Genomic DNA, 18,934 nt, shown 5'->3' with positions numbered 1-18,934 from the left:
GTGGGCAAATCTTGCCAAGTCAAAATTTGCCATGCTGATAGACTCATACCCAAAAAGACTGAGTGCTGTAATAAAATCAAAAGGTGCTTCAACAAAGTATTAATTTAAGGGTGTGCACACTTATGCAAACATATTATTTTATTTTTATATTTTTTCTTCCCTCTACCTAAAAGATTTCAGTTTGTTTTTCAATTAAGTGGTACAGTTTATAGGTCACATTAAAGGTGGAAAAAGTTCTGAAATGATTTATCTTTGTCTAATTTTTTTACATCACAGAAACCTGACATTTTAACAGGGGTGTGTAGACTTTTTATATCCAGTGTATATGGTATTGCTTACAACCATATATTAAAATAAGTATGTGATTTGAATCGCACAGTGAACAATGTAAAAAAATGCTAAAAAAAAGTGGAAAGGTTTATTACATTTTGCTTCATAAAAATAAAAATAAAAAGTTATGCGTTTCTAAATGCTGCCTTGTGTTCCTTGATGTAGTTGTCCAATATAAGTCAAAATTGAATGGCAGGCAGGAGTATGTTAATGAAAAATAATAAAGATCTCTTTCACCTTTTAAAATGCCTCCCGTTTCAGCACTGTGTCTCACTTGCAGACCCAAACAGGCTGGAAGTGACGGGGACATGTTCTTGGTCATGTGACTGCTGCAGCCAATCGGCACCTCCCTGCTGGAATTTTTATTTTATTTTTTCTCACGGATTTCACAGAGATTAAATTATCTCATTATTTACTGGTGCAAACCAATACATATGTGGTCATACCAATCATATGTACAGTACTTTCTTTTTATTTGGCATAAGGAAGCCAATAGGCTGATACAGAGAGCACCTTCCATGTCAAGCTACTTAGATGTCAGAGTCATTAGTCTTCTCTGATATCTTCAATTACAGCTTGACAGCCTAGCTCCTGCTGCTGACTGCATAGGCACAGCTCCCTATCCCGTGTAATCATCATGATATCATGATGTAATGTTATGTCATGGTGCATTAAAGGGTTAACATATTATTGCCTAATGACGAAAAGAGTAATTACTAGTTTTGCTGACAATACTAATATCACCATGGGTCACGACGCAAACAGCATTTTGTCTCTAAAGAATAAAGCAGCGATATTTACTCCTCCTCCAAAAAAGTGGCACCACGTGTTTTCTTCTCATGTTCTTTACTATCTGGTTGCTCACTTTCTTGAACGATGTCAGGAGATTGATCCATTTCCTGCTTTGTTTTCGTAGTCTCCTTAAAAGGGGAAAGACAAACTAAATCAGATTTCTGAAAAGGCATCAGACTACCACTGCAGCATCTTATAGACCAGGGATGCTCAATCTGCGGGCCTCCAGCTGTAGGCTATCCAGGCATGCTGGGAGTTGTAGTTTTGCAACAGCTGGAGGGCTGCAGGTTGGGCATGCTTGTTATAGACTGTATGCTACATGCACATGTTCATAGCATACAGATCTTCTATTTACGGAATTGTCACCAAATCAAACTTTACTATTACCAATTAATATTTAAAAAGGAAAGAAAAAAGTAAAAACATTATAAACAAAAAGTTTTTTTACAACACAATCAATTATAAAAACAAAATTCACTGTTCTTGCCACTCTTGTCCATGGACTATATCTCGTATTGCAGATCAGCCCCATTTAGGTGAATGGCTGAGCTCCAGTACAGGGCACTGCCAATGGACAAGAGTTGTACTATTCAGGACTCCTCCCACACACCCAGTAGTGCGATGTGTGGACTGATGGGGGCGCTGGAGATCGGCGAAACAGTGAGGCAGGGAGCGGACGGCTCCCTGTTTACCATGTAAATGAACTGCCCAGCAAGTGTGCCACCCCAGCCTCTGCTCCCAGGGCAGGTACCCCGGCTGCCCCCCCTTGCTATGCCCCTGGTCACGAGCCACATTCAACACTACCATCGTGCATTTTAATTAATAAGACCTGCAAACAATACTTTGGTTGGTTACCTCAGCAATGTCCTACCTAACGTGCAGTAGAGTATCTCTGCCCACTAATGTCACACCTAGCTTTAATCTGATTGTGCAGCTCATGGAGGAGAAGGAAACAGGATGCTGTGCATTTCAATAGAAGGTGCTGATGGATGGGTTGCATCCCATTCTCTTCCATAAGTACTCATTTTCAAGAACATAGCTGACAAAAGACCAGCCTGAAGGCCCGCTCCACTCCCACTCATACATTTATACCTTCCATAGATACCCACCATCACCTTTACTTATTAAAGGAGTTCTCCACATCACTAAACTGACTGGAGGGAAGTCAGGGAACTCAGGAAGGGCCCCTTCCCCACAAACTTATTGACACACCCCATAATGAGAAAGTTAAAACTGAATTTCAGATTTTTTGCAAATTTATTGAAAAGGAAAAACTAAAAGTTTGCATGGACATAAATATTCAGACCCTTGAAAATTTGCACTGGGGGCCTCCAATTTATCTTGATCATATTTGAGATGTTTCTACACCTTGATTTGAGTCCACCTGTGGTCAGTTCAGTTGATTGGACATGATTTGAAAAGACACAGCCCTGTCTGTATAAAGTCTCATAGCTGACAATGTATACCAGTCCAAAAGCCAAGACAAGAAGACGAAAGAACTGCCTGTACAGCTCAGCGACAGGATTATGTGAAGGCACAGATTTGGAGAAGGGTACAACAAACATTTCTGCAGCACTGAAATTTCCCAAGAGCACAGTGGCCTCCATAAGAAGCTTGAAGCAACCAGGACTCTTCCTGTAACAGTGCAGTTTACTGTGTCACTGATTGCTTGCTGCAGCCTTCTAGTGTGTTGAACTATGGCCTGTGAATGTGTGTACTCTCTGTGTCTGCATCACAGTGCAGTTCTTTAAGCTGTTATCGTGTAGGCTGGCTGCAGGTTCTCTTGTGTACTGGCTGCAGGCTTCCTCCTTTGTATGCTGGTTGCTTGGATATGCATGCTGGCTGCGGCCTTTCGTGTGTGAATGTTGGCTTGTGTATGTGGATAGTCTCTTACTTATTGGTATCTGGTTCGTTTGGGGTTAACATTCCCTGTTCTTTCTGGGTGTGTCTGCTAGGTGGTAGGATGACCTCATTACCTTGCTATAGGATCCTGTGAGCTGTGAGTTTGGGGGGTCGGTCTGTCTCCAGCCTTGCTGGGTGCAGGAGCTATGCATCTGACCTGGGTTATTCCATCTGCCCTGTCCGTGTGGCCACCTAGTAAGACATCAAGGTCACCTTGTCTGTTTCCATATCTTGTCTGTGACTGCCATGTGTCGTTCTGCATGGGGTCCAGGCATCTGCTTGTCTGGTTCGGTGTCTTGTCTGTGACCGCCATGTGTCGTTCCGCATGGGGTCCAGACTTCTTCCTGTCTGTGTTGTTCTGCCTGTGACCACCATGTGTCATTCTGCATGGGTCCAGGCATCTGATTGTCTGATTCCATGTCTTGTCTGTGACCGCTATGTGTCGTTCCATATGGGGTCCAGACTTTTGCCTGTCTGTGCCTTGTGTGTGGCGCTGTCTGTTCGCCCTTGGACTATCTCCGCTTGGCAAACAGGCAGCTGCTAGTCCTGTCTACGCCTTCGGTGAGAGGGCTCCTGGTTTCTCTGGAGGGAGGACATCTCTGTCTTATCTGTATTTGTTCAGTGTCTAGGTCTATATTAGCCTGGCAGTGCTTAACTGCTTCTTATCCTGTCTTGTGTATGTTCTGCCTTTGGTGAGAGGGCTCCTGGGTTCTCTGGAGGGAGGATATCTAGTCTATGTGCAGCTCTAACTGTGACCGCCATGTGTCGTTCTTCATGGGGTCCAGGCATCTGCTTGTCTCATTGTTTGGGCAGCTTTGGCTGAGACTACTATGTGTCATTCTGCATGAGGTTCAGACATCTGCTTGTGTGCTGGTCCCCTTTTGTCTTATGTGTACTGTGTCCTGTGTCCTGTGCAGTTTGTTTGGGTTCCAGTACATGTGCCTGAGTTCGAGTCCTTGATTGTGTGGACTGCTGGTGCCTGCACCATCAGTCTCTGCGGGTAAGTGGCCAAGTGCATCGGGACTATCCTGGAGGTGCGACCAGTAAGCCCTCGGTTAAGTTCATCCCTACCATCTGGGGCTCTGTGAAGAACGGGGCTCACTGACTCTCTGCCCTCTGGGTTTTGCCCCAAGTAAAACCGGTGCACTTGGTCCAGTGGTATTACCTGCCACTAGTTCCCTACCTACTGATCCAGTTTCTAGTTATGTCTGTATCTTTTTATTAAAGTATTTGTTTTTGGTCCTTGCCTTGTCTGTCTGATTGCTTGAGATGTTCTAGCGGTTGGTAGGACCTTCGCTAGAACATGACACTTCCTAGAGCTGGCCACCCCACCAGACCAGTAATTGGGGAAGAAGGGCCTTGGTAAGAGAGGTGACCAAGAACACAATGGTCACTCTGGCGTTGCTGCAAAGACCCTGTGTGCAGATGGGAGAAACTTTCAGAAGGTCAACCATCACTGCAGCATTCCATCAATATGGGCTTTATGGCAGAGTGACCAGAAAGAAGCCTCTCCTCAGCAAGACACATGAAAACCCACCTGGATTTTACAAAAAAGCACCTAAAGGATTCTCAGACTGTGAGAAACAAGATTCATTGGTCTGATTAAATCAAGATTGAACTTTTTGGCCTCAATTCTAACGTCATGTCTGGAAGAAACCAGGCACTGCCCAATATCATCGCTATAGTTAAGCATGGTGGTGACAGCATCATACTGGGGGAATGTTTTTCAGTGGCTTGGGAAACTGGCCAGGGTGGAAGAAAAGCTGAATGGAGCAAAGAAGAGAGATTTTCTTAATAAAAATTGGATCCAGATTTCTCTAGTCCTCAGACTAGAATGAAGGTTTACGTTCCAACAATACAATGACTCTAAGCACACATCCAAAACAACACAGGAGTGGCTAAGGCTTATATTAGACGGGTAGATAATCTGGCAGATCATCGCTAACAAGCGCTCATATAAACGCTCATTAGCAATGATCTGGTAGTGTAATACTGCCGATGATTACCTCGTTCAACGGGTGTTTGGAATCGTTCAACAGGTTTAAAAATCATTGTTTGTCGGCGGCAGATTGTGGTTTCTAACCATTCAGTATTTGGGCGCACGATGGCATTAGCGATCACTCCTCCCCATACTCTGGAGGAGATCACTGCATGTAATAGCAATGGTCTCCTCTGCTAGCGAGCAGGCGATTGCCGGGAAGGATCACTTCCCTCCCGACAATTGCCTATGTGATCTGCTCGTCTAAAATAAGCCTTAGGGACAACTCTGTGAATGTCCTTGGGTGGCCCAGCCAAAGCCCTGACTAGAACCCAATCGGCCATCTCTGGAAAGACCTGAAAATGGCTGTCCACTGAAGATCCCTGTCCAACTCAACAGCTTGAGAGGATTTGCAAGGATGAATGGCAGAAAATCCCCAAAGTTGAATTAATCAAAGTTGCAGGGAGTAGTGCAGCTCCCTGTGCAAATGATGCTGTCTTACAAGTGGTGTCTTCTTGTTTTGATTCTGCAGAAAATCCCCAAAGCCAGGTATGCAAATCTTGTGGCTTCATACCCAAGGAGACTGGTGTCTGTAATTGCTGCCTAAGGTGCTTCAACTCAAGTCCTGGGTAAAGGGTCTGAATACCTATTTCAATCAATATTTTAGGTTTTCCTTTTCAATAAATTAGCAAAGTTTTTTACATTTTAGCACAAGGCTGAATGATTCTGAAGACTTTTCGAACACATTGAATGAGCTGATGTTGATTTTCTTTTGCACATAGAACTTTAAGCAATAGAGTACAACCTAATCTTTTTTATATCTCTTACCCTCTTTTTAGTCAAATATTTGTTTATTGATTTGAAATGATAAACATTTACAAATAACAAGAAAATTGTAAATGTGTACAGAGATAGTCAGGGCAAACACTCAGCCAGTCCATCAGCCTGTATATGACAGAAAGGTCTTTGGTAGGTAATAGCTTGATACAGATCAATCATTATATAGATGGAGGGGTATACATAATGATGGGTGATTGAGTAAGAATGCCAGCAATAAAGATCACGTTAGTTGATTGAGCAGCCCTATCCCCGAAGGTGGAGATCTCACGCCATTTCTAGACTTGATCAGAGGATAGTATTGTTGTTAAGAGTGTGTGTGTGTGCACCCCTGGTTATGCTTTTGAAGCATAACCAGGGGTGCCACATGCGGTCATGGGTGCCATCGAACCATGCGGTGATCTCCTCCAATCGGAATATCTCATCTACTTTATCTATCCATTGATACCTTGTCGGTGGCTCTGCGCTCAGCCATTTAGTTGGAATCAGCAATTTAGCTGCTGTAATGAGATGAGTCGGGAGGGATCTCCTGTGAGGCTTAAGTTAAGGAGAATCTAGCCATAAGAGAATTGTCTCCCTACATAAAGTTATCGGCTTATCGCAAACTTGGTGTATAACTTTTTCGACCTACTTCCAGAAGGTTCGGATCCTAGTGCACCCCCACCAAATTAGAGAAATTGTCCCAGGGGCCTTTCCACATCTCCAACATATATTAGTGGAGCTATATCCTCTGGAGTATAGAAAAGCAGGGTTCTTATACCAGCGAGTAAGTGTTTTATAGGAATTCTCTTGTGTACGAACACATCCAGAAAATCTGTGTGATCTAAGTAGTATTTGTTTAGCTTTTGCTGGTGAGAAAGTTCTGCCTAGTTCTTCCTCCCGTTCTCGCATGAAAGGTAGGGGATCTGACTGTGTTGAGGAAGCTAGGGCTTTACAGGTTCTGTATATTCCCTTTCGAAGTGGCTTATTGTCAGCTATGGCTTGCTCGATCCAGGTGAGAGGATGAGGGTGGGAATAAATCAGTAGAAATTTGTGACATATCAATCGGAACTGGTAATAATGCAGACTGTAACCCAGAGACTCCTAGGATATTTTCTAAGGCTGGGATTACACCATCACTCAGCAGCGAGGAGAACGGTAGCTCCATCTTACGCCAAGTTGTCCAATTTCAGATTGGGGAGCAGATACGGTAAGTACTTAGCCGGGGTAAGAGGTGAGGGGGGGGGGGGGAGCAAGCACTGGGGATCTGTGATGTTTCTGTCAAACATCTAGCATTCCATCTAGCATTCCTCTAATGAGAATCTCTTACCCTCTTTTTGAGTAGATTTAAGGCAGAGATTTATCATGAGCAGATTTTTTTAAAATCAGTTTTTCAGGAGTCTGCATTGCTGTAATTTGTACCAATTTTATAAAATGTTGCAGGATGTATTTGGTGCATTTTTAAAGGAGTTTTTCAGGATTAGGGCTGTTTTTACCTAGCCCCCAGAGTAGCCCCAACCTGCTCTTTGCCAATCTGTTCCAGCACCTTGCCTCTTTCAATGGTCTTCCTGTCCCTGTTCCAGAGTCCAGATGGAGTCACATGCGCTGCTGCATCCAATAACTGGTCTCAGCTGTGATGTGTTCCCAATTGGCACATGACCCATCAGTGACAGGCCGCTGGGGGCATCTCACCACTGAGGCCAATCATTGGCAGACATGTGACTCCATCCATACCCAAGCTGAAAGTAAACAGACCATGGTTCAGAAGATTGCCGAATGGAGCCAGGACTTTGTAATGGATTGCTGGGTACTATAACTTTTTCAATAGGAACCACGCGCTCCAGGTGCTAGACAAAAATGGGAAGTCCTGGAAAATCCTTTATGTCTTTTGTCTTGAAATTTTACTCCACATTCTATGGTACCCTATTACTGGAATAAGATTGTGATTAATTCCTTCTTGCAGCTTTTTGAAATTAGAATTCTGGAGTGCAGGTCTTGATAAATGCTCCCTCTATGGCTTTTGGGGTGAGGTTAGATTGTTATATTTGACCTGTTCTTAGCGTACAGCCACATGTGTAGGTATTTTGATGCAGTTTTTGAATACAAAATCATAAGTAGATTAAAGGAGTTAAAATAGTTGTCCGCATTATTTATATTAATGACCGGCACCCATCAGCTGTTTAACGTGAAAACAGCGCTAGTACGAGCTCTGCCTTCTCTTCAGCGTTTTCCTGCTTGCCATCACAATTGCATTGATGAGCAGGTGTAATCACAACTAAGCTGTTCCCATTCACTTCAATGGGACAGCTCCTTCTTATTCAAGTGAATAGGAAAGAGCCGTCCCATAGAAGTGAATGGGACAGCTGAGATGTAACTACACCTGCTCACCACTCCCGATTTTACATAGTAACATAGTACATAAGGCCGGAAAAAGACATTTGTCCATCCAGTTCGGCCTGTTATCCTGCAAGTTGATCCAGAGGAAGGCAAAAAAAAAAAAAACCCTGTGAGGTAGAAGCCAATTTTCCTCACTTTAGGGGAATAAAAAATTCCTTCCCGACTCCAATCAGGCAATCAGAATAACTCCCTGGATCAACGACCCCTCTCTAGTAGCTATAGCATGTAATATTATTACACTCCAGAAATACATCCAGGCCCCTCTTGAATTCCTTTATTGTACTCACCATCACCACCTCCTCAGGCAGGTGAAAACTGCATAAAAAACCTGCGTGTGTAATCCCTTGAAGCTTGGTGTCTTTTTAATAGATTTTATCTTGTTGATCAACTGCTCGGGTGTAGCTCTATTGCTGGAAGTTGGCACCAGAACTACACAGCACTGTCAACTACTGTATGTTGTGGAGCGAGCTTGTTACTACAGTGCTGTTCCCATCACTTAGTAAAGGCTGGACAAATACAGTTAGTATGACTTCAAAACCTGATGTTTATTTACTTAGGTCTGTCTGGTGTTAAAGAGGACCTTTCACTATTCCTATCATTCCTGTTTTAATAGCTCCATACATTCCCCACGTACTAACAATTCTGGAGCATCTATTCTTATGTCTGTATGTTGTGCCATTCCTGTATTATTTCTACTAGAAGTTATGAATGAATTGTTATTAGCCTTAAGTAATGGTACAGAAGGGTGGTAACCAGTTGGGGGGTGTATCTGCACAGACTCACTCTATCCAATCAGTGCCCCCCCCCCCCAAACTGGTTACCTCCCCTCTGTACCCTTACTGAAGGCTAATAGCAATTCATTCATAACTTCTAGTGCAAATAATAAAGGAATAGCACAACATACAGACATAAGAATAGATGTTCCAGAATTGTTAGTACGTGGGGAGTGCATGGAGCTATTAAAATAGGCAGGTCAGGAGTGGTGGAAGGACCTCTTTAAAGGCCAGAAACCATTCAGTGGGACATATTTGGAATAATCGAGGACAGCCAAAAGGGATTTTTTTCTCAGCACTGTTTTTATATGAAGAATATAGTTGTAGTAAATAGTTTACCATGTTAGAGACTTCAGTAATCTCATGGGGTTCAGGCGTTTCCACATCTTCTAATTGTTTCTCCTGGGTTATCCTGAACTGTTGAACTTCTGTTTCTTCTTCCAATATTGTTACTTCCTCCATACTTCGTCCAGAGGAATAAAACAATAGTTATTTAAATGTGAAGGTTAGCCTACATATGGCATAGACAGGACTTATAATTTTAGGACTATGGGACAGATGAGTCAATATATTTACAAATACATAGAAAAATATGACGTTCAGGACAACTGGAAGATTTATGAAGTCCTTGCTCCACATTTTCAAACAGATACTTGCATTTTTTAATTTGGATGGTTTATACACCATGATTAGAGGCATAACTAAACAGGATACGAAGGTTGAGTTTGCATCTGAGCACAAGAGCATGTGGATACCAAAAAGGTATTTGCCCCAGATGAGTACTTTAAATGAGATGTTATACTTGGAGGAAAGACTATTACATGTGCACTGGAGTCCTGATCAGTTGCGATCAGACTGCTGGGGCTCAAAAACCTTTGGAAGAAAGAATAGATTTTGGATTACATTGTCCATGTCCCTGTCACAAGGTGTCTGTGCAGAATGTACCCATGTGAGGCCACTGAGCAGCTGTCATGTGAACTGCAGCCGACCAAGAGTGTTGTGAAATTGTATTTAATTTTTTTCATGAAAAAATGGAGTTTATAACCAAATTCAAGCAAAAGTAAGGGCATAAACATCTGTACTAAGTACATAGCCTGTGTCCTCTGTATACATAGTCAATGTCCTCTGTATACATACCCTGTGTCCGTCGTATGCGTAATGTTTTGTAAGGGTATTTTACATACTTAAGTACTGATTGGTATTGTCCCCTTTATTATATCACCTTCTACATTCTTTGTAATTATATTCTTTGTAATGTAGTGAGTTAGGGATAGTTAGATAACATACAACAACCCCCCATTGTGCTGAGAAGTCTACATTTCTCAGTTATTATCTCAGTGACATCCGTGCTGCACACTGGACATCCATAGGAGGAAGGGGTAAAGGGTATAAACCTGGTGCACAAACACAGTTAATTGGAACACCATTGAGAACATCATCCAGGCAGGATGATGTAAGTCTCTTTCTTATATTAGCATTAGGTGTCGGCCATATGCTACAACAGAGGCAGGAGTCCCCCCCCCCCATATTGTATTGTGTAGGTTATGTGATTGATCATTATTTATTGTGTATGCGATTTGTCTGTTTTACCTTTTATTAATTCACACTTAGTAAATATTTTTATCACTTAGCCTGTTAGGCCTATTTATTCTAAAATAGTCAAACTCACATTAAAACACATTATGTGCCCTCTGTATACATAGCCTATGTCCTCTGCAGCTGTAGCCTCTGTCTTGAAAATTATGTAACTTTTTGTTAGTTTATTGATTTCAAAAGAATAAAAGAATTATGATTATAGATAACAGTCATAATACCTGCCTGGCTTCTCAGTCTGTAGAGTTGCCGCTCCTGTCTGCACATCCTCCTTTTCCTTTTTTGTAGAAATTGTGCTGTAAAACAAATGAAAGAAATGAATAAATACTCGATCTTGTGCACACAGTTGGCCACATTGCAAAATCATAAACAGGTAAATGTGTGATTAAAAGAGTTATACCTCTGTATACATAGCCTGTGTCCCCTGTATACATAACAGGTGTCCTCTGTATACAGAGCCTGTGTCCTCAGAATACATAGCCTGTGTCCTATGTATACGTTTCAGCGATACTTCATTCAGGTGTGGACGAAGGATCGCCGAAACGTGCGACGGGGTAACCGCCATCCTGGATGCAAACACATTATGTGTAACTTAAATCAATAGGAAGGACTATGTTTACCTTGCTGCACTTGCACTTTCTTTAACCACTTCCAGATCAGGTGATTTACCCCATTCCTGACCAGGCCTAATTTTGCAAATCTAACATGGGTCACTTTATGTGGTAATAACTTTTGAACGCTTTTACTTATCCAGGCCAATGGATTTGAGACTGTTTTCTCCTGACACATTGTACATCATGTTAATGGTAAATTTGAGTCAATATATTTTACCTTAATTTATTAAAAAAAATCCAAAAGTTAACCAAAATTTTGAAAAATTTACTATTTTCTAAATTTGAATTTCTCTGCTTTTAAGACAGATAGTGATAGCTCAGAAAATACTTATTAATTAACATTCAACATATGTCTACTTTTTGTTGGCATCATTTTGGTAATGTAATTTTATTTTTTAGAACCTTAGAAGGTTTAGAATTTTAGAAGCAATTTTTTTAATTTTCAAGAAAATTTCCCAAATCAGCTTTTTTAAGGACCAGTTCAGTTCTGAAGTAACTTTGAGAAGCTCACATAATAGAAACTACCCATAAATTACCACATTTTAGAAATGACACCACTCAGACTATTCAAAACTGGTTTTAGAAATGTTGTTAACCCATTAAGTTTTTCACAGGAATTAAAGCAAAATGGAGGTGAAAATTCAAAATGTTACTTTTTTGCAGATTTTTCATTTTAATAAATATTTTTCCTGTAACACATGAAGGGTTAAAACAACAAACCTAAATATTTATTACCCTGATTCTGCAGTTTGCAGAAACACCCCATATGTGATTGTAAACTGCTGTATGGGCACACAACAGGGCTCAGAAGGCAAAGAGCGCCATATGGTTTTTGAAAGGCAGATTTTGCTACAATGGTCTTTAGGCGCCATGTTGCATTTGAAGAGACCCTGGAGGTACCTTCACAGTGAAAAAAGCCCAAAAAGTGATCATATTTTGTAAACTACACCACCCATGGGGTGTAGTTAGCACTTGAGCCAACTGGAGTTTCATAGAATTTATAATCCTTGGCTGTGAAAATGAAAAAATGAAAAAAAATGTTTGCAAGAAAATGGTGCTTTAGGCCCAAACTTTCTTTCACAAAGAATAGCAGGAGAATATCACCCCACAATTTGCTACCCATTTTCTCCTGAATACAGTAATACCCCAATAGTGGTCATAAAGTGTTATTTAGGATAGGCCAGGGCTCAGAAGGGAAGGAGCGGCATCTGGATTTTCTAACATGGAATTTTAGACATAGTTTTTAGGAGCCATAACTTTTTTATTTTTGACTGAGCTAAGTGAGGGCTTATTTTTTGTGGAACAAGCTGTAGTTTTTATTGCCACCATTTTGGGGTACCCAAAATAGTGCCAATAAAAACTACAGCTTGTTCCACAAAAAATAAGCCCTCACATAGCTCTTATTGCTTTTTATCTTATTTTTTGGGTGGTGAGGTCACAAAAATAGCTGTTTGGTGTCATTTTTATATATTTATTTTTACACCATTCATCTGATGGGGTAGATCATGTGATATTTTTATAGATCCGGTCGTTACGGAAGCAACAATACTAAATACAGGTACGTCTAGTCTAAAATAAATCATGTTTTTATGTTGCCATTTTCTTACAGCCATATTTTTTAAAATTTTCTGGCTATGGTCTTGTGTGAGGGCTTTTTTTTGCGGCATGAGGGAGTGTTTTTATTGCTATTATTTTGGGGTACATGCGACTTTTTGATTGGTTGACATGATGTTTTTTGGGAGGTGAGGTGACAAAAAAAACCTGAGTTAGAGCTATTTTTATTTGTTTTTTTTTACGTCGGTCACTTGCTGGGGTAGATCATTGTGATATTTTTGTACAGCCAGTCGTTACGGACATGGCAATACCAACTGTTTTTCAATTTTTTGAAATAAATTTTATGCAATAACTGCATTTTTAGGGGGAAAAAAATGTTTTTATGTTACAATTTTTTTTCTATTTTTAATATTTTTTTAAGGACTTAAAGGGTTATCCAATACTAAAAACTGCCCCCATATGCCCGAGCCCCTCACTGGAAATATACTTACCCGGCTCCCCGCGCTCCCCGCTCCTGACCCCCGCACCGCTGCTTTTTTTATTTTTTATAAAACACTTTATTATTTATATTTTTTTATTTTACACTTTGTGTCCCCCATAAGGTCATACATGACCTATGGGGGATATTTAACATCCCTTTTTAAAAAAAAATATTGATTTCTCCTGACATAGTAACCCCAGAAGACGGTGGCAGCTTGCGCATGAGGCAGCGGCTGAGCCAGCAGGGTAGTAGCGTGGCCGTGAGTCAGCAGGGTGGCAGCAGTGGGAGGTCGGGAGCGAAACATGCCCAGGGAAGACCAACTGCTACTCAGGAGCCTATCCATCTGTAAAGAAGTAGGGGTGCAGGGGTTCACAGAGCCAGCAGTTCATACAGTCAGCACTGAGGGGGAAAAATGCCATACTCTGCAATTTTTCATCAAGTTCCCGGAGGACGTCAGCATGGCCATTTGCAGAATCTGGGCAGAAGGTGAAGCGTGGCCAGGGTGCCAATGTTGGCACCACGGCCCTGCATCAACACATACAGCGTCACCATAAAGTGGCCGGGGAAAGCCATGGCGCTAATGTAGTGGTACAGCCTGATGCATCACCCAGTAGCCCGCACCCCTTTTCCTGCAGTCAAGGCTCTACCACCTCAGCAGAAGGGAGCTGTGTTTGCTTCCCATCATCTACTGGTCCTGATGCTCCTGCTCCTCCTCCTTCAATTCTTCATCACTCATTTAGTCAGCAATCGATCACAGAGGCAATTGCAAAAAAGAAACAGTATGCATGCACTCATCCAACAGCGCAGAATCTAAACGTGCTCCTGTGTGGAGCTGTAACTATGGTCAAGGACAATATTTGTCCTTTACGGCCCACTGGGTAAATATGGTTCCTGCCCAGCCACACCAGCAACTTGGCCAGGTGACGGCACTGCCGCCTCCACGTTCTCAAGCTGTGGGTCCTGCGACAATGTCCTCCACTATGACAATTTCTAAAACAAAAATGTTTTGAGTGGCACAGCTAACCTTCCCCCTTTCTTCAAGCCTGGAAACATGTCACTTTTTGCACACTGGATGTGCTGATATGCTACCTGATGGTACTCTGCCCAAAACAAAGTAATTTCAAAGGATAGGAAAATATTCAGGCGGCACTCACCATTCAGTGCAACAGGCTTTTTATTCCTCCAAAATTGGTCGCTGAGTATATCAAAAGCTGAATACATGGAAGCTGTAGCTGGATACATCAATAGCTGTATACATCGAAAAGCTGGATACATATAAAGCTGAGTACATTAGTGACTGGATACAAAAGCTAAGTACAAATAGGATGTGGCATGGGACGGACTTACATACATGCAGTGAGTGAACTTCGGCGACGGCCGTTTCGCGCGTCAGCGCTTCATCTGGCCCTTAGTTTAACTGCGCGTCTGTGCCAGTTATTTAAGCGTCGGCTCCCGTGTCTCACATCTGCGACGTCACCGCCTGCGCCACAAAACCCGGCGCTACCGTCTGACGTCACCTTGGAGCCGGTGCTATTTGGTGTGTTAAAACACAAATATAAAAACAAAGGATCTCTTTCAGATGTACTAAATAGTCATAGAAACACTTGCCAGTCTATTTTTTCATTTAAGCCTAGTGGACGCATTTCGCCTGTGCGCAGGATCCATTTGCTCTCTCTCCTCAATAGTTTGTGATGTGTATCTCCACCCTGTGGGGGGTTCTGTACTATTTCTATGCCTGCAAATTTCAGTACATTGACATTTCCATTATGTTCGGAGTTTACGTGATCTATTACACATGGGCATCCCTTGCCTGTGCTAATAAAAAGTATATGTTCCCTAATCCTTTTATTTAGACTTCTGATGGTTTTGCCAATGTAGAATCTGCCACATATGCAAATTAATAAATAAACAACAAACTTGGTTTTACAAGTAATTAATGTTTCAACCCTATGTTGGATTCCTCCAAACTATAGGGTTTCCCATTGGGAATTAAATTTGCAACATATGCAGTCTCCACAGCGGTGATTGCCCTTCAGTCTCCACCCGTCTAAGCAGGTTTTTTGTATTTCCTCCCTAAAACAGCTACGTACAATCCTATCTTTAAGCGTATGGCACCTGCTAAATGCGATAATAGGGCGGGTGCCTTTTATATTTGTGATATTGTCATCCCCTTCCAAAATGTCCCAATTACTGCGTATCACTCTTTTAATCTGTTCTGCCATGGGACTAAATTTGAAGGAGAAGACAAATGACCCTGAGTCTCCCTGTTTCCGTTTCTTCTTTACACTGTCAGTGTCACCTGTTTTACCATTTTGGTGCCACTGTGTTGCCCTCAATATAGCATCGTTTAGTAAACTAACTGGGTATCCTCTAATAAGAAGCGTCTTTTTAGATCTGAGGCCTGCCTTCTATAATCCTCCTCTGTTTTCTTTATACGCCTCAGTCTTAAAAATTGGCCATAAGGGACCGCCTTCTTGACACTTAAGGGATGAAAGCTTGAATACTGTAAGAGCGAATTGGTGGCGGTGGGTTTGCGATACCCTTCCATCACCAATTCGCCATCCCTTACTGTAATTAATACATCTAGAAATTCCAACTTCAAACCTCCAAACTTTATTATTATTATTTACCTTGTTTAAAGGGAGTCTTTCACCTAATCTGAGCGTTTAGGACCACTCAGATCAGGTTATAGACTCTTTGACCCTCATTACAATGTTACCTTTGTTTTCTGTGTCCCTCGTCCAGATATTGAAAAAAACACTTTTTAAACGTATGCAAATGAGCTTCTGAAGGTGCCCGGGGCGGCGTTACTGGGCGATGTGCCCAGAAAAAAAACACCTCTTTCAGCCTGAAGAAGTCAGGCTGGGAACTGGCCCGCACCTGCGCACTGCTCTGCCCATTATGGGCAGAGGAACAGCTTTTCATATTGCGCATGCGCCGGTCGGCTGTCTTTAGTTGGCCGACGCATGCGTAATATGAAAAGCTGTTCCTCTGCCCATAATGGGCAGAGCAGTGCGCAGGTGCGGGCCAGTTCCCAGCCTGACTTCTTCAGCCTGAAAGAGGTGTGTTTTTCTGGGCACATTGCCCAGTAACACCACCCCTGGGCACCTTCAGAAGCTCATTTGCATACGTTTAAAAAGTTTTGTTTTTTTCAAGAAGAAGGCATAAAGGCTATAATGGAGATTCTGAGTAATACCGATAAGAGAGCGGTTTTCTGTAACTTTATTGGTGAAGCATTGAGCTTCATCTTGAAAAGTAATGCCTTGCAATTCGGGGATAAGTGGTATAGACAAAAAATTGGCACCGCAATGGGTATGCCCGTTGCATGTAGCTTTGCTAACTTATATCTATCCAGACTTGAGGATAAATTTATATATTCAGCTATCAATAGATTCCTCCCAAATATATACACCTACTTAAGATTTATAGATGATGTGTTCATCATCTGGTCAGGCTCAGAGAAAGATTTTGTTAACTTTGTTGAGTACTTAAACAAGGTAAATAATCTGAATATGCTGCTCACATATAAGTTTGGAGGTTTAAAGTTGGAATTTCTAGATGTATTAATTACAGTAAGGGATGGCGAATTGGTGATGGAAGGGTATCGCAAACCCACCGCCACCAATTTGCTCTTACAGTATTCAAGCTTTCATCCCTTAAGTGTCAAGAAGGCGGTCCCTTATGGCCAATTTTTAAGACTGAGGCGTATAAACAAAACAGAGGAGGATTATAGAAGGCAGGCCTCAGATCTAAAAAGACGCCTCTTATTAGAGGATACCCAGTTAGTTTACTAAACGATGCTATGTTGAGGGCCACACAGTGGCACCAAAATGGTAAAACAGGTGACACTAACAGTGTAAAGAAGAAACAGAAACAGGGAGACTCAGGGTCATTTGTCTTCTGCTTCAAATGTATTCCCATGGCAGAACAGATTAAAAGAGTGATACGCAGTAATTGGATCATTTTGGAAGGGGGTGACAATCTCGCAAATATAAAAGGCACCCGCCCTATTATCTCATTTAGGAGGTGCCATACGCTTAAAGATAGGATTGTACGTAGCTGTTTTAGGGAGGAAATACAAAAAACCTGCTTAGACGGGTGGAGACCGAAGGGCAATCACCGCTGTGGAGACTGCATATGTTGCAAATTTAATTCCCAATGGGAAACCCTATAGTTTGGAGGAATCCAACATAGGGTTGAAACATTAATTACTTGTAAAACCAAGTTTGTTGTTTATTTATTAATTTGCATATGTGGCAGATTCTACATTGGCAAAACCATCAGAAGTCTAAATAAAAAGATTAGGGAACATATACTTTTTATTAGCACAGGCAAGGGATGCCCATGTGTAATAGATCACGTAAACTCCGAACATAATGGAAATGTCAATGTACTGAAATTTGCAGGCATAGAAATAGTACAGAACCCCCCACAGGGAGGAGATACACATCACAAACTATTGAGGAGAGAGAGCAAATGGATCCTGCGCACAGGCGAAATGAGTCCGCTAGGCTCAAATGATAAAATAGACTGGCAAGTGTTTCTATGACTATTTAGTACATCTGAAAGAGATCCTTTGTTTTTATATTTGTGTTTTAACACACCACATAGCACCGACTCCAAGGTGACGTCAGACGGGAGCGCCGGGTTTTGCGGCGCAGCCAGTGACGTCACAGATGTGAGACACTGGAGCCCACGCTTAAATAACTGGCGCAGATGCGCAGTTAAACTAAGGGCCAGATGAAGCGCTGACGCGCGAAACGGCCGTCGCCGAAGTTCACTCACTGCATGTATGTAAGTCCGTCCTATGCCACATCCTATTTGTACTTAGCTTTTGTATCCAGTCACTAATGTACTCAGATTTAAATGTATCCAGCTTTTCGATGTATTCAACTATTGATGTATCCAGCTACAGCTTCCATGTATTCAGCTTTTGATGTACTCAGCGACCAATTTTGGAGGAATAAAAAGCCTGTTGCACCGAATGGTGAGTGCCGCTTGTCACGTTGTTCTGCACCTAGTTTGCCTGGGCAAACAGAGTCACACAGGGGAGGAACTGCACCACGTCCTCCATCAAGAAATCGAATCCTGGCTGTCTCCTTGCCAACTTAAGATCGGAGCCATGGTCACCGACAACGATAAGAACATTGTTTCGTATCTGCGTCAAGGAGGGCTGAGCCATACACCCTGCATGGAGCATGTAGTTAATCTGGTTGTAAAGCAGTTCCTAAAGTCTGACACCCATCTGTGCATGTACTTCAGCCACTCTTACACTGCAAAGAACACACTTCTTGAGCTGCAAAGGCAGAATGGAATTCCCCATCATCACCTCATATGCAACGTTTCCACCCGTTGGAACTCTACCCTCCACATGTTGGACCGACTATATGAGCAGAGTAGGGTCATAACCGATTTCTTGATGATGCCAGCGGACAGGAGCACTCCCCTGTGTAACTTTGACGTTAGCCAGTGACAGCTCATGCGTGACATCTGCCGTTTGCTCAGGTGCTTTGAGGAGGCCACTTTATTTGTCAGTCGCCAGGCCTCAGGATGAACAACGTCATTCCACTGCTTCATGTCCTAGATAGTGTTGAGCGGCAGGGGCAATATTAGATTTTGGGAATATTCGTCATATATTCGTGAATTATCAAATTCGCTATCTTTGTTTAAATTTTTTTTCATTACTAAAATCGCAATGTAAAAT

General features: G+C 42.1%; 1 protein-coding gene across 1 annotated transcript in view; it reads right to left on the bottom strand.

Moving 5' to 3' along the window:
• Positions 1-18,934, bottom strand: part of LOC120999301 (protocadherin Fat 4-like) — a 311,103-nt gene that overhangs the window by 53,757 nt on the left and 238,412 nt on the right. Inside the window, exons 58-60 of the mRNA XM_040430172.1 lie at positions 10,803-10,877; positions 9,328-9,451; positions 1,132-1,250 (exon numbers count right to left, since the gene is read on the bottom strand). Of these exons, the coding sequence (XP_040286106.1) occupies positions 1,132-1,250; positions 9,328-9,451; positions 10,803-10,877 (318 nt within the window). The remainder of the gene's footprint in view (positions 1-1,131; positions 1,251-9,327; positions 9,452-10,802; positions 10,878-18,934) is intronic.

The sequence above is a fragment of the Bufo bufo genome, chromosome 4, assembly GCF_905171765.1.
Source record: "Bufo bufo chromosome 4, aBufBuf1.1, whole genome shotgun sequence".
NCBI lineage: Eukaryota > Metazoa > Chordata > Amphibia > Anura > Bufonidae > Bufo > Bufo bufo.
The sequence above is the reverse complement of the archived record's forward strand: the minus strand, read 5'-3'. Positions and strand labels throughout refer to the sequence as shown.